The 13939-nt window shown below is 44.5% G+C and overlaps 1 protein-coding gene across 2 annotated transcripts in view; it reads right to left on the bottom strand.

Annotated features, from left to right (window-relative positions):
* Nucleotides 1-296: 296 nt before the first annotated feature.
* The window catches only part of Chmp3 (charged multivesicular body protein 3), a 47094-nt gene continuing 33451 nt past the window's right edge, over nt 297-13939 (bottom strand). Inside the window, exons 4-6 of one of the 2 annotated variants that reach the window (XM_087656215.1) lie at nt 5579-5700; nt 2534-2648; nt 297-821 (exon numbers count right to left, since the gene is read on the bottom strand). In XM_087656215.1, coding sequence (XP_087512341.1) covers nt 673-821; nt 2534-2648; nt 5579-5700 — 386 coding nt within the window. In that variant the 3' untranslated portion in view covers nt 297-672. 2 annotated transcript variants of the gene reach the window in all.

Here is a 13939-nt window from a genome sequence, read left to right as displayed (position 1 = left end):
GTGGGGAAGAATGACTAAACTACAAAGATTCCCACGTACGCACCAGTGGATATGGTCATTCAGCCAACATGGCACATTAACAACACCCGCTGGTTAAACAAAGGACAAAATGCACAAGAGTGGTCCCCACAGCCAGCTGTGAAGACCAGGACCAGTGGCTCCTGAGCAGAAGGCACTTCTGCTGAGCTCCCATGTCCCCATGCCTGGGGATGGCACTTCCTCTTTCCAGGGCCAACATTGAGACAATCTGGGAGATCAACACCTTGAGTTCATTGAATGTGACATTTACGATGAGACCAAGAGCTAAAGCAGAAGTTTATTGACATCCACTTATATAGTATTTTACACACACACACCAAATATAGAGTCCTCAACATTCAATCTACTCTTCTCAGAACTACTTCATGAGAAAATGGGTTTCTTTGCCCTCCCCCAAGGAAGATGCCTCTGCTATTTACGCTCCTGGAAATAATACATTTGATCATACCACCTTCATAAACACACTCGTCGAATCCTCTGCAGACAGTGAAGATAAACTAGCACAGAACCCTCTCCAAATGCAATGCTTCACAACAGAGGTGTAGTGCAAGAGATAGGAAATGGTGACTCCTCAGAGGCTGCATACACACCTAGAAGAGAACACCAGAGAACTGAGACCCCAACTGGGGGGCCCTAGCTTCTGAGTGTGGCCAGCCGGGACTGCATAGCCTCCAGGTCCTCTTCATCATCTTCCTCATCTCCTTCCGAGGCAGCCATCGCTCCTGCGGGTTCAGGCTCAGGAAGGGCATCGGTTACTTTACTGGGTGCTTTGCCCAAGGCTCCTAAAGAGAGAGTGAACAGCTTAGAACCCACTGCGTAAGGAACAAGGTCTTTGGTTTTATAGCCTCCACTCACACCTATACGGCAAGGGAGCAGCTGTCTAGAGTGGAAATCTGCTTCCTCTGACAACGCACATCTTAGCTGAGAGAAGACAACAGCTGGGTTGGGAGACTGACTTGCTATGCTGCCTTCAAGTGGTCCGCCTGCCCCAGGCTTCCGATCAGCTATACTACCACAGTAACACCACATCTATGCCCCCAAATCATAAAAATTTTCATTTCCACAATATCAGGTATAGTGGTGTATACTTGAGTCCATATACTTGGGGAAGAAGGGTCACTTTAGTTCAGGATTTTGGGGCCATCTTGAGCAAAATAGTGAGACCTCATCTCACAAAAAACAACAAACAAAAAAAGCCATTAATTCTGAAGTTCTTAATTTAAGTTCCTAAATACTACTGAAAACCTAAACTTATTTTCTCTGGATAAAGTTTAAATGTTGAAGCCAGACTGGGTGCACAGGCCTATAATCTCAGCTAACTGGGAAGCTGAGACAGGAGGATAGAAATCAAGGCTACAGAGGTCGGCATGAACAACTTAGTGAGCCCCCATCTCAAAATAAAACTTGAGAACGGAGCTCAGCAGCACTGCCTGTTTCATGAGAGGCTGCAGCTCAATCCCCAGGGCCACAGCAAATAAAAAAGCCAAACAAGATGTGGGGTGCACATCTGTAGTCCAGTATGCCAAGTGAGGCAGGAAGAGTGAGAGCACTGTGAGTGGTCGAGGGTGAGTGTGCTGCTATGCACTGTAATGCTGTATACTGGCCGCCGAGATGTGCTGCCTTGGAGATAAGAGAATCCTCATGTGCACCAAGTGGTGCTGTGCACTGCCGTAACCTTGCTCCTGAACTTAAAACGAGAGGATGAATAAAGCCGCCTACAGCCCATAGCTGGGCAGAAGACGGAGGTGGAGCTCTGCTTCTGAGGACTTGGGGTCTAAAGAGAGACCACCAAAGGAGCAGACAGGAAAGAAAGAGGAAGAAGCCTCGGTGAGGGATCTCGAGAACTGGCCATAAAGGTTGCTGAGATGGAACGGATCGGCTGAGGCAGAAAATGCCACGTCCGTGCCTCAGGGTCACTGTCAAGGAAGCGGACAGACAGCACAGGGTGGTGTCGGCCTAGCTCTAGTACTACTAAGGCTTATTATGAATATGAAGGTTTTGTGTCCTTTGTCTGGGAACTAAATGATCTAAGGTGGGGTACCTAATGTTAATTAATATTAACATTAACCACCACAGTGGTTATAATATAGTTATAAACCACGATAGTGAACAAAAAAGCTAAACATTTCAAAAACCAAAACAAAACAATTACCTTCTTCTTCTCAATAATTTAAAACAAATAAAAATTAAATTCCACCATTTTCTTGAGCATAAAATTTAGAAAACCAAAAATTAGCAAAAAAGGTTAACCCTTTTTATTTCTGTATTTAACACAGACATGTTTTACACTAATGTCAGGTCAAATTCCTAACAGCTCTTTTCATTGTGAAAATTAGAAACTAAAAATCCTTCATTTCTTGAAAACTAGTTAGACAGCTTTACTGTACTTATTCCTTAAGAAACAACTTCCACACTTCAAATGCAGACGCAGCTCTGTTGAGTGGCTGGGGAGGAGAGGGTGGGAGGAAGAGCTGAAGGGCTCTCCTGCTCATACCTGCTGTGATTTCAAAGAGGATCCTGTCAATCTCCATTTCTGCTGCTTCTTCCATTTCCTCTTGATCATCCATGCTTTCAAACGTATCCTCTAACATCTCTTCTATGATTCCAGCCTGAACAAAGAACAGAACGCCACCTCCTCAGTGCTACAGCTGCTCCCACCAACACCCCAGATAACACCAGAGAAAGTTCTAGTCTCTCTGACTCTAGCTCATCCTTCCCAGGTGGCAAAGAAGATCCTGGCCTCTGCAGACAAGGCAGGAAGGACACAGTGCTCTAATCTGCAGGAGGTCAGAGATTGTAGCTACAGCAGGAGTTCCTGTATTAACTCTGACAGTCCTCCAGAACATGCTGAGAAGATGGACAAAGACCCTTGAGCTGCTTGGAAAGCAATTCCCTAACACTGCAAATACAACCTGAGGGGACAAGGGTTAAAACAGGATAAAAACTGGTTGAAGTTACAAGAGACACCAGAATAACAAAGGCATGAGCAGGAACAAAAACAAACATCCCAGCAGGTCAGGCCACAGCTGCTGGAGGAAGGTTAATCTGGTGGGTGAGTTGAGAATCAATTAATCACCAAGCACTGATCATCTCCTCTTAAGAGAAGCCAAGGGTTTCTGACCTACAAAGCAAACCAGTCACTGCACTAGAAGCCTGCGCCTGGCCGTCTGCCAGTCAGCCTTCTTTCCCAGAAAGTAACAAGTAGGTGGGGAGAGGGCTCAGTTGGTAAAGTGCCACAAAACTTGAGGACCATTTCAAATCTCCAAGCTCCCATCTATACCCAGCAGTGGGATAAGGAGTTTAGTGGTAGCAGCCAACTGGCCAGCCAACTTGGCCAGACTGATGAGCTTCAAGTTCAGTGAGATTCTGTCTCAGGAAAAAAAGTGGAAAGCGACAGAGGAAGACATGAGATGTCAACCTCTCTCTGCTTCCACATACACACAAACAGTGCTCACACACCGCATCCCACTCCCGCATGCACAATTTCCTACTCACTTTACATCATGCTCACTGCCCTCCTCCTACTCACCCCCTCCCACAACCATCCCCAATCCACCCTCCCCCTCTCCTGAGTGAATACCCCCCCCACACACACACACAAATTTTTTAAATAATAGCAAGGGGCCATGTGGCACAAGTGGCCCTCCAAAGCCCTGCAATTGTCCTCAAGTTAACACTTAACAGTGTACCCAACAATGAATGAGGCCATTTTGTGTCTGTTAGAGAAAAGGGGCAGAAAAGCACCCTCCTATGTCAGAAAGAGGCCCCGGAAAAGCAGTCAGAGAAGGGAACCCCCAGTAGCCTTGCAAAATCAAGAGGCATAGTGCCTTGTCTGCACACCCTGGAGCAGATGGCTCTGAGCTCTGTCCCTGTTCCAGCAATCCACTTACCTTCCAGTGTTTGTGCTTTCTGACCCCTGAGGTGACTCCCGTATTCATGAATTTAGCTAGTATCTAGTCTAATTATAACCCCTTACCTAACCCAAATGAACAAACTCATATTCATGGTCACAAAGGTAGAGCCCTACAGCCTAGCTATTAGAAAGTTACCTCAATGTTGAAGTCTACTGTTCAACAAATAGCACTTTGGAGACTATAGCATGAAGACTGTTTGTATCCTGGACTACACAGCAAGTTTTAGCAGCTAATACAGTGAGATTCTGTCCTAAAACAAAACAAAACTCCACAGACTGAGTAAAATCAAAAATTCAACCATACAAAAAAGATACATCCAATCGTGTACCACTGTTAGCACTCAGTCCCCAGAATCTGCAATACACAAGTTTCCTCCATTCTGTACTTTTAGTGTTCACAAACCACTGTGAAAAAGAGCTTAGAGATTTGTTGTAATAAACTCATCTCCTCGTATCTTGGTGGCTTTGTAAGTTAAAATGTTCAGCCTGGAGTTACTCCAAACCTCCACCTCTATAAGCATATGATCTCCAGCTTGGGTACATATCGCATGTAAAGCATATGAAGAACATACCCTTCTAATCTACTCCCTGCTAACTGCTACTGCCCAAACATTTTCCTTCTGAAGAGCTAGGCCCTGGGCTTTTATAATATTTTCCATCTGTTCATCTCTAGCCCCTTCACCCCTCCCTCTGCCCACCCCTAGTGTCCAGTATATGGTTCACATTCAGAGATTAAACATTCTGGGTGGTAGGTGGAGATCCACGTACAAAAATTTGAGTTGTATATTCTTGGTTGTCAGACCACAGTTCTAAACTACAAAATAGCACTTATACAAGACGTCAGCTCAGATGACAAGAGCAGGCACAGCTGCGCCCCAGTCCCAGCCTTACTTATAACCCAAGAGACCTGGGCTGCCTGGGAGCTTCAAGATTCAATGCCCTGTGTGAAATAGCTACACCAACAGTACCTGAAGATCAAGACAGGCCGAAATGCCTCTCACTTGTGGTTCAGTGCCAATGCCCCCTCCTGCAGCCCTGTCTGGAGGTCAGTAGTGTAGTTACTACTGCACCCTGATCCTGAAGCTGAGGTACCTACTGCCTCCATTTGGTTCTCAGTTTCTCCTTTTTGTGGCTAAAAAAGCCATCACCGATTACAGCCTGCGGCCAGATCTGGGGTTCCTAAACAAAGGGTTTGGGTCACAGTTATTCTGTTGAAATGCTATCTAGGGCTACTTTTACACTGAGAGGCAGAAATGAGTGGCTACAAGAATAGACACCAAGGCATAACACAATTTATTATCTAGCACTGTAGAACTTGCCAACTTCACCAATACTCTCACAGCCGACAGTGAGATAACTAATTGTCGCTTCCCTCCTGTTGCAACCCACAGACCCCACTGCTAGATGTTCCCTGTCTGGAGATCTGGGTATTCTTAAGCCTCTTCTCAACACTAACAAGTCCACTCAGCCTCTGAGATGCTTTGCAAAAAATAGTTTCAATCAGATAACGTTTGCTCCTCTTCTCAAAACACTTCTCAGAGCAGTCTCACTCTGTCAGTCGCTCCACACAGCCCCAGCTCACAGGCCCTCAGAGGAGATCAGAGAAAGCAGAGCCACCACACTAACCTTCATCATCTCTTTGGACAGCTCCCTCATGGTGGCCTGGATTTCTGGGATCTTCACAAGACTCTGCATTGCCTTCATCACTTCCGTGCTCTTCTGCAGGGAACCCGCTACTCTCAGGACCGCTGGAAAGGAAAGGCTGCATCACCCGGGAGCGTCCAGCACAGAGAACAGGATGAGAGAGCCCAGCTCAGCACTGCTCTAGCACATGGACGGCAAACTTACTGCCGTGCCTTTATAATATGCTATTGTGCTAGATGTGAGAGGTCATGTTTGAAACTGACTCATACCTACATGTGCTGGACAGTTTTAAGTCATCTTCTAGTCATCTGAGAGGAGAGAATCTCAAATAAGAAAATGCCACCATAAGATTGGGTTGTATTCAAGCCTGTAGAGTATTTTTTTTTTTAAGATTTATTTATTTCATGTATGTGGGTACACTGTCACTGTCTTTAGACGCACCAGAAGAGGGCATCAGATCCCATTACAGATGATTGTGAGCCACCATGTGGTTGCTGAGGACTGGACTCAGGACCCCTGGAAGAGCAGTCAGTCTCTTAACCGCTGAGCCATCTCTCCAGCCCAGGGAACATACCCAGGTGGTCCTGGGTTCTATAAGAAAGCAGGCTGAGCAAACCTGTAAACAGCACCCCTCCAGAGCTTCCCCATAAGGTGCTCCTCCAGGTTCCTGCACTGCTGAGTTCCTATCCTGACGTCCTTTGATGGTAAACTGTGATGTAGAAGCGTAAACTAAATGAACCCTTTCCTCCCTAACTTGCTTTTGGCTATGGTGTTTCACCATAGCAATAGAAACCCAAACTACAGCACTAGGACATTGCGGTGTGAATTCTCGGAGATTCACCAATGAGTCACTGAGGAGTGGCCTGAAGGTCTGCAGCTGACCATTAGGAAGGGAGACTTAGTGTGACACCTGGAAACAAGTCACAAACAAAAGGCTGGGCTCAAGACTAAGGTTAGGCCCACAGTGGGAAACAGAAGGCTTCCAGTTTACGCTAGGTAATAATGTCTGCTCTGTGAAGAGCTTGTTGCTGCTGATCCTCAGAAAAGTGAAATAAACAGAAGTAAAATGAAGTACGTTATGTGGTTAACACAGGGCTATAGTTCCTTGCTAGGGAAAAGCCTTCGGTGATCTAACACTGTGATGGTTTGCATATGTTTGGCCCAGGGAGTGGCACTATTAGAAGGTGTGGCCTTGTTGGAGGAGGTGTGTCACTATGGGGGTGGGCTTGGAGACCCTCCTCCTAGCTGCCTGAGGATGCTCAGTCTGTTTCTGGCTTCCTTCAGGTGAAGATGTAGAACTCAGCTCCTCCTGCACCATTCCTGCCTGGATGCTGCCATGCTCCCGCCTTGATGATAATGGACTGAACCTCTGAACCTGTCAGCCAGCCCCAACTATATGTTGTCCTTTATAAAACTTACATTGGTCATGCTGTCTGCTCACAGCTATAAAACCGTAGTTAAACAAACACTATATACATCTTCTTTCCAAGAAAGTGTCATAGAAGCAAATGACCATTTCCCTCTCTGTGTTCATTACTAACACATCAAGTAACAAGTGGACAACCTCCGCAATGTGCTATGAAGTTGCATGAGGTCATTCACTCACTGTAAAGCAAGTTGCTCACTAACAGTGACACACTTGTCCTGTACTGCAGTGTCTGGAAAGCCGGGAGGCACTGAACATTTAATTTCAGCAGAATCCAGACCCTAGGAATTGTTCTTCTCTAACAGAAAACATGAGCGAACAGGCCTGTCTAGCCTGCACTGAGCATTTTCCCAGATAAGGAGACGGCTTCAATTCTCTGACCACTGGAATAGGAAAGCCGAATGTTAATGTATGACAAGTAGCATTAGAAGACGGCTCAGGAATCCGTGCAGCTGAAGCGAGCAGTAAAGCACCTATGCCATCAGGAGGACATAAGAAGATCGGTATTAGGAAATACTAAAGCTGCTGGGGAGATGGCGCAGCAGTAAATGGACTTGCCCTACAAGCCTGCAGATCTGAGTTCAAATTCCCAGATCCTGTAAAAAGTGTTGTAGGGGTAGAGACAGGAGGATTCCTAGGGCTTGCTGGCCACCACCCTAGCTCCAGGATTAAAGAATGTACTGGCCGGTTTTCTGTCAAAGTGATGTAAGCTACAGCCATCTGAGAGGAAGAAGCCTCAGTTGTGTAAATGCCTCCGTGAGATTCAGAAAGGCATTTTCTCAATTAGTGATCAGTGAGGAAGGGCGTAGCCCATCATGTGTGGTGCCATCCCTGTGCTGTTGGTCATGGATTCTGTAAGAAAGCAGGCTAAGTAAATACAGGAAAGCAAGCCAGTAAGCAGCACCCGTCCATGGCCTCTGCATCAGTTCTGCCTGCCCTGTTTGAATTCTTGGCCTGACTTCCTTCAGTGAACACTGCTGTGTAAGTGTAAACTGAAAAAACCCTTCCTCCCCAGCTTGTTTTTTGGCAATAGTGTTTCATCACAGCACTAAAAACTCTGACCAGGAACTCTGTTTCAAAGGAATGGGTAGAAGTTGATAGGTCAGGATACCCAACATCCTCTTCTGGCCTCTGCACACCCATAGGTGTGCTCACCAGCACAAATGTACACACACACTCTCTCTCACACACACACAGAGAGAGAGAGAGAGAGAGAGAGAGAGAGAGAGAGAGAGAGAGAGAGGGGCAAATCCCGTGTGGTTGTCTCTGTGGCCTGTTGTACCTTTGCAGCACAGAGTACAACACACTATGGTTAATGATTGATATGGAATGTAAGAAAGGGGAGGCTAATAGCTGTGCTGGTTCAGGAAACGTGGAGCTTGGTGAGCTGAGCTGATGGGGCGGCAAGGAGTGCCCGTGGACTGTATGGGTAATGCTGTAATGGGGTAGTGCAGGACTCAGGAAGTATGTTAGCTCTAAGAGTCAGCTGCTCTAAAACAGAGCAGTCCTGGCTCCTCAGCTCCCCAGTGGCTTTGCTGAAACATACTGCTCCTTATGAAGCCATTCATCATGAGGCCTTCCCAGAGGCCAGACACCAAAACTACGAGCTACATAAACCTCTCTATGAAGTACTCACCTCAGATACCCTGGACTAAGACATATATAAAAGTAGTGTGACTAAGGCCACAAAATCTGAGGCCAGATGATTCAGGCCAGATGCCTTCTGAGGCAGGAAAAGGCATTTGCCACCAAGCCTTATGGACTAAGTTTGATCCTTGAGAATCACATGATCAAAGAAAGCGCAAATTCCCTTAAGTAGTCCTCTGACTTCCATGTGTGTGCAATGACACATGCATACTCATGTATACACAAATTAATAAAAAAGGCAACCAACAGATTGGGAAAAGATCTTTACCAATCCTACAACAGATGGAGGGCTTATATCCAAAATATACAAAGAACTCAAGAAGTTAGACCGCAGGGAGACAAATAACCCTATTAAAAAATGGGGTTCAGAGCTAAACAAAGAATTCACAGCTGAGGAATGCCGAATGGCTGAGAAACACCTAAAGAAATGTTCAACATCTTTAGTCATAAGGGAAATGCAAATCAAAACAACCCTGAGATTTCACCTCACACCAGTGAGAATGGCTAAGATCAAAAACTCAGGTGACAGCAAATGCTGGCGAGGATGCGGAGAAAGAATAATACTCCTCCATTGTTGGTGGGATTGTAGACTGGTACAACCATTCTGGAAATCAGTCTGGAGGTTCCTCAGAAAATTGGACATTGAACTGCCTGAGGATCCAGCTATACCTCTCTTGGGCATATTCCCAAAAGATGCCCCAACATATAAAAAAGACATGTGCTCCACTATGTTCATAGCAGCCTTATTTATAATAGCCAGAAGCTGGAAAGAACCCAGATGCCCTTCAACAGAGGAATGGATACAGAAAATGTGGTACATCTACACAATGGAATACTACTCAGCTATCAAAAACATTGACTTTATGAAATTCATAGGCAAATGGATGGAACTGGAAAATATCATCCTGAGTGAGGTAACCCAATCACAGAAAAACACTCATGGTATGCACCCATTGATAAGTGGATATCAGCCCAAATGCTCGAATTACCCTAGATGCACAGAATACGTGAAACTCAAGAAGGATGACCAAAATGTGAATGCTTCACTCCTTCTTTAAAAAGGGAACAAGAATATCCTTGGGAGGGAATAGTGAGGCAAAGTTTAGAACAGAGGCTGAAGGAACGCCCATTCAGAGCCTGCCCCACATGTGGCCCATACATATACAGCCACCAAACTAGATAAGATGGATGAAGCAAAGAAGTGCAGGGTGACACGAACCAGATGTAGATCTCTCCTGAGAGACACACCCAGAACACAGCACATACATAGGCAAATGCCAGCAGCAAACCACTGAACTGAGAACGGGACCCCTGTTGAAGGAATCAGAGAAGGACTGGAAGAGCTTGAAGAGGCTTGAGACCCCATATGAACAACAATGCCAACAACCAGAGCTTCCAGGGACTAAGCCACTACCCAAAGACTATACATGGACTGACCCTGGACTCTGACCTCATAGGGAGGGATTAGGGGTATGTTTGCCCAGATACCACTGACACACAAACTCCTAAGAAGTGCGTGTCAATACCACCTGTGTGCTTTCAGATCACGTAACCCATGAACATGATAACGTCTCAACACATGACTTACCAAGAAGATTTAGTCAGTAATAAAATGTCTTCCACTATAGAAACACGCAGAACTAGACAGTTTAACTCCTATATTCTACTCAAGAGTTGGATGAGTTAGCTATTTTTAAAGTTTCTTAAAATTAAAGTGAATAAGTAAAAACATTTTATGAGGCTAGAATTATTTAGCTGATACCAAAGTCAGACTAGGGCACTTCTGGAAAACTATAAGCTAATCTCACCAGTAAACAGAAATGCAAGACTTCTCAACAAAATATTGTAAATCAAAGTCAAGCACACATATGAGCAGGAGGAAGAAGAGAAGGAAGAAGAAAGCAGAGGTGATTACATATGAGATTGTTCACCATGATCAAGTGGAATTTATCCTTGGGATGCAGTTCAACATACACAAACAGTATGACACCATGTATTAATAAAACAAAGGGTAAAAGGGGACTTAACTCAACAGATGGAGAAAAGCACTCTCTCCCATGGTAAAAACAAACCAGCAGAAACCTGGGAGAGATTTGGTAGGAGGATGAAGGCCATGTATGGCAAACCTGTAGAAAAAGGAGACCGACAGGTCCATTCTCCCCACTCTCTCCCTTAGCTAACACTAGCGCTCTGGGACACCAGGCTGTACTCCTGAGCTGTAGCTTCAGCCTGGGAAATGCTTCTTTTGGAGGCGTTTTGGTTTTAGTTTGTTTTTGTTTATAGACACGGTCTTACTATATATCTCAGGCTGGCCCAGAACTCACTTTCACCTCATGGTAACCCTTCTGTCTTAGCCTCCCAGGTGCTCGGGTTCCAAGCATGAGCACCATGCCCACACACTACTTTTCAGCATAGCACTGAGAGCCTAGCGCTCACACTGAAGGGAAAAATATAATGCAACCCAATAGAAAAGGAAGAAATGAAGTTTCTGTATGTTGATGTCATGATCTTATCCTGGGAAATTCTTAACTGAGAAAACTATTAGAACTAGCAAATTCAGTAAACTTGCAGGATTAAAAAATCAACATATAAAAATCTGTAGCAGTTCTTTCTTTTTGCTTCCTGGCTTCTGGCCAATGTTTTGTCTCACCTAAAGCTCATAGCCAACAGGGCCAAGTAACCAAGGACAAAAACCTCCAGATTCATGAATCAAAATAAACATCCTAATAAAACAATTCTGGTTCTACAAACAAATAATGAGCCACCCAAAAGAAATAAAACAATCTCATTTACAACAGCAATATGAAATTTCAAGTATTTAGGCACTTTTACCATAAGAATGCAAATTAGTACAGCTATTATGAAAAACGGTATGGAGGCTGTCCCTGTTGGCACATAACTAATAATTCCAGCAATTGGGAGGTGGAAATAGGAGGATCACCCTAAGCTTGAGGATAGCCTAAACTCACACAGTAAGTCCTAGGCCACTAGGCTACCTAATAGCCAGGTTACAGAACTGTCTTTGTTAGGGATAGTATTACTGTCATGAAACAAAGAAAAGCAACTTGGGGAGGAAAGGGCTGAATTGGCTTATATATCCTGTCATAATCTGCTGAGGGAAGCCAACATAGGAACTCAATCAGGACAGGAACTTGGAGGCAGCAGCTGATAGAGAAGTTATGGAGGAGTCCTGCTTGTGGGCTTGCTCAGCCTACTTTCTTATAGAACTCCAGACTACCAGCCCAGGGATAGCACCACCCATAATGAGCTGGCCCTCCCTCATCAATCTCTAATTGAGAAAATGCCTTGCAGGCTTGCATACAGCCCTATCTTATGGAGGCACTTTCTTGATTGAGATTCCTTCCTCTCAGATAACTTTAGTTTGTGTCAGGTTGACATAAAACTAGCCAGCACAAAGACTCAGTCTCAAACAACAACAACAAAACAATAAAATGATATAAAGATTCTTTAAAAACAACTAAGAGCAGGTGGCCTAGTAACCCCACTCCCGGTATATATTAAAATTAGTGAAATGAAAAGGTCAAAGGCTATATGAATCCCTACATTCATTGCAGCCTCATGATACAGACATGGAAGCATATTTACATGCTCAACAAACAGATGGATAAAGAAACTACACACTTACTTGGTTTGAATCTGAAATGCCATTCTCCCACCTTGACCCTCAACCCCAGCGCCTATGTTTCAGCTTAGTTTTAAATGCTAGGTGACTAGTAGTGGCACTATTTGGGAGTAACTGGACTGGGAACTGGGGCCTGCCTGGCAGAAGCGGGTTACTAAGAGAAGTCCTTTGCAGGTTAGATCCAGCCTCTGGTTTCTGTCTCACTCTCTGTAACCTCTTTACTCTGATGTGTTCTTCCATTTCCTCTCTGCCTTATGGACTGAAATGTCTTAGAGAGTAAAAATAAACTGGTCATCCATAACTCAGGTATCCTGGTCACAGTGACACCAAAGTAATATAACACACACAATAATACAGGCCTTAAAGGGGTGGAAGTCCTGTCACTCATTACCATATGGATGAGTCTGGAAAACATAACAATCAGTGGAACAAGGCAGACTGGAAAACAGATGACACACAGAGCACCTACATGTGCACTCTAATAGAGCTAACATCACAGAAGTAGAGAATAGTGGTTTACAGAAGATGCCAGCAGAAGGGACTTCTGAAGGGGATATATGGAGTACTGCTGACCAAAGGTAGTGAGGGTCAGAGTCAGGAGAAATCAGCTTTGGAATGTATTGCACAGCAGGGTAATAAGTCAACAATAACATATACAGTAATGTGCGGTGGGGCTAAGGGCACAGTCCAGGGGTCGAGGCTTGCTTTGCATGTGCACAGCTTGGGGTTCAAGCCTCAGCACTGTCGCTGTGTTAAAAAGCCAGGCAAGAGCGATGAAGAATACACTATCTGACCTAGCAGATCACAACCACATTTTATCCTGGAAATGTAATTATGGTCTGTCAATCAGAAAATAAATGCATGCCAAGTACATGGGAAAGCATTTCATTTGAGGCTCTGTAATCATAGGCATATGCTCACGTGTGTATGTGCATGTGCATGTGAAAAATGTTAGAGTAAAATCAAAATATAGCAGGGTAATTTGGATGTTGTCCTGAAAGGAGTTATGACTAAGAAGGGGCTGTGGCCCCCACAGGTAAGATTCTGCCAGGAAGGTGACATCTCTGACAAAGAGAACTACATTTTTACATGTGGTGACAAAATTGTGATTACTTACAGGAAAGGAAGTAGACAATAGCTGCATCTATTTCAAAATCACACAGGAAATGGAGAAGCTGACTTCCTAGGACAGCCAGAAGTAAAAGTCCAATGAGACAGTGGTCTTCTACTTACACGGTCATCTTTCCTGAGCCAAGGACATCATAGACCTATACTATGTATGTGTTACTCCACAATGTCACCCCAGTAGGACCATCCTCCTCTTCTGTAACAAGAAAGTGGTTCTGTATACAGAGAAAGTGGGGTTGATGCCCAAAGTATGAACATTTCATTTTATGTATTTCTGTTGTATTTTAAAATAAGCCCATACTCCAAGTACTTAGATATGTGCAGATATTCTCTAAACTTTGTTAGAAGGTCTGTTTAAGGCTCATGCACTGTAACTTACGTCAGAGTTTTCCCCATTTTTAAGGATGAGCATTATTTTGTATGCACATGGTATGTATGTACAAATGTGTGTTGTGTATCCCCTGAGTACAAAAGGAAGTCAGAAGACACCGGGTTTTGT

The sequence above is a fragment of the Rattus norvegicus genome, chromosome 4, assembly GCF_021556685.1.
Source record: "Rattus norvegicus strain SHRSP/BbbUtx chromosome 4, alternate assembly SHRSP_T2T, whole genome shotgun sequence".
Taxonomy (NCBI): Eukaryota; Metazoa; Chordata; class Mammalia; order Rodentia; family Muridae; genus Rattus; species Rattus norvegicus.
The sequence above is the reverse complement of the archived record's forward strand: the minus strand, read 5'-3'. Positions and strand labels throughout refer to the sequence as shown.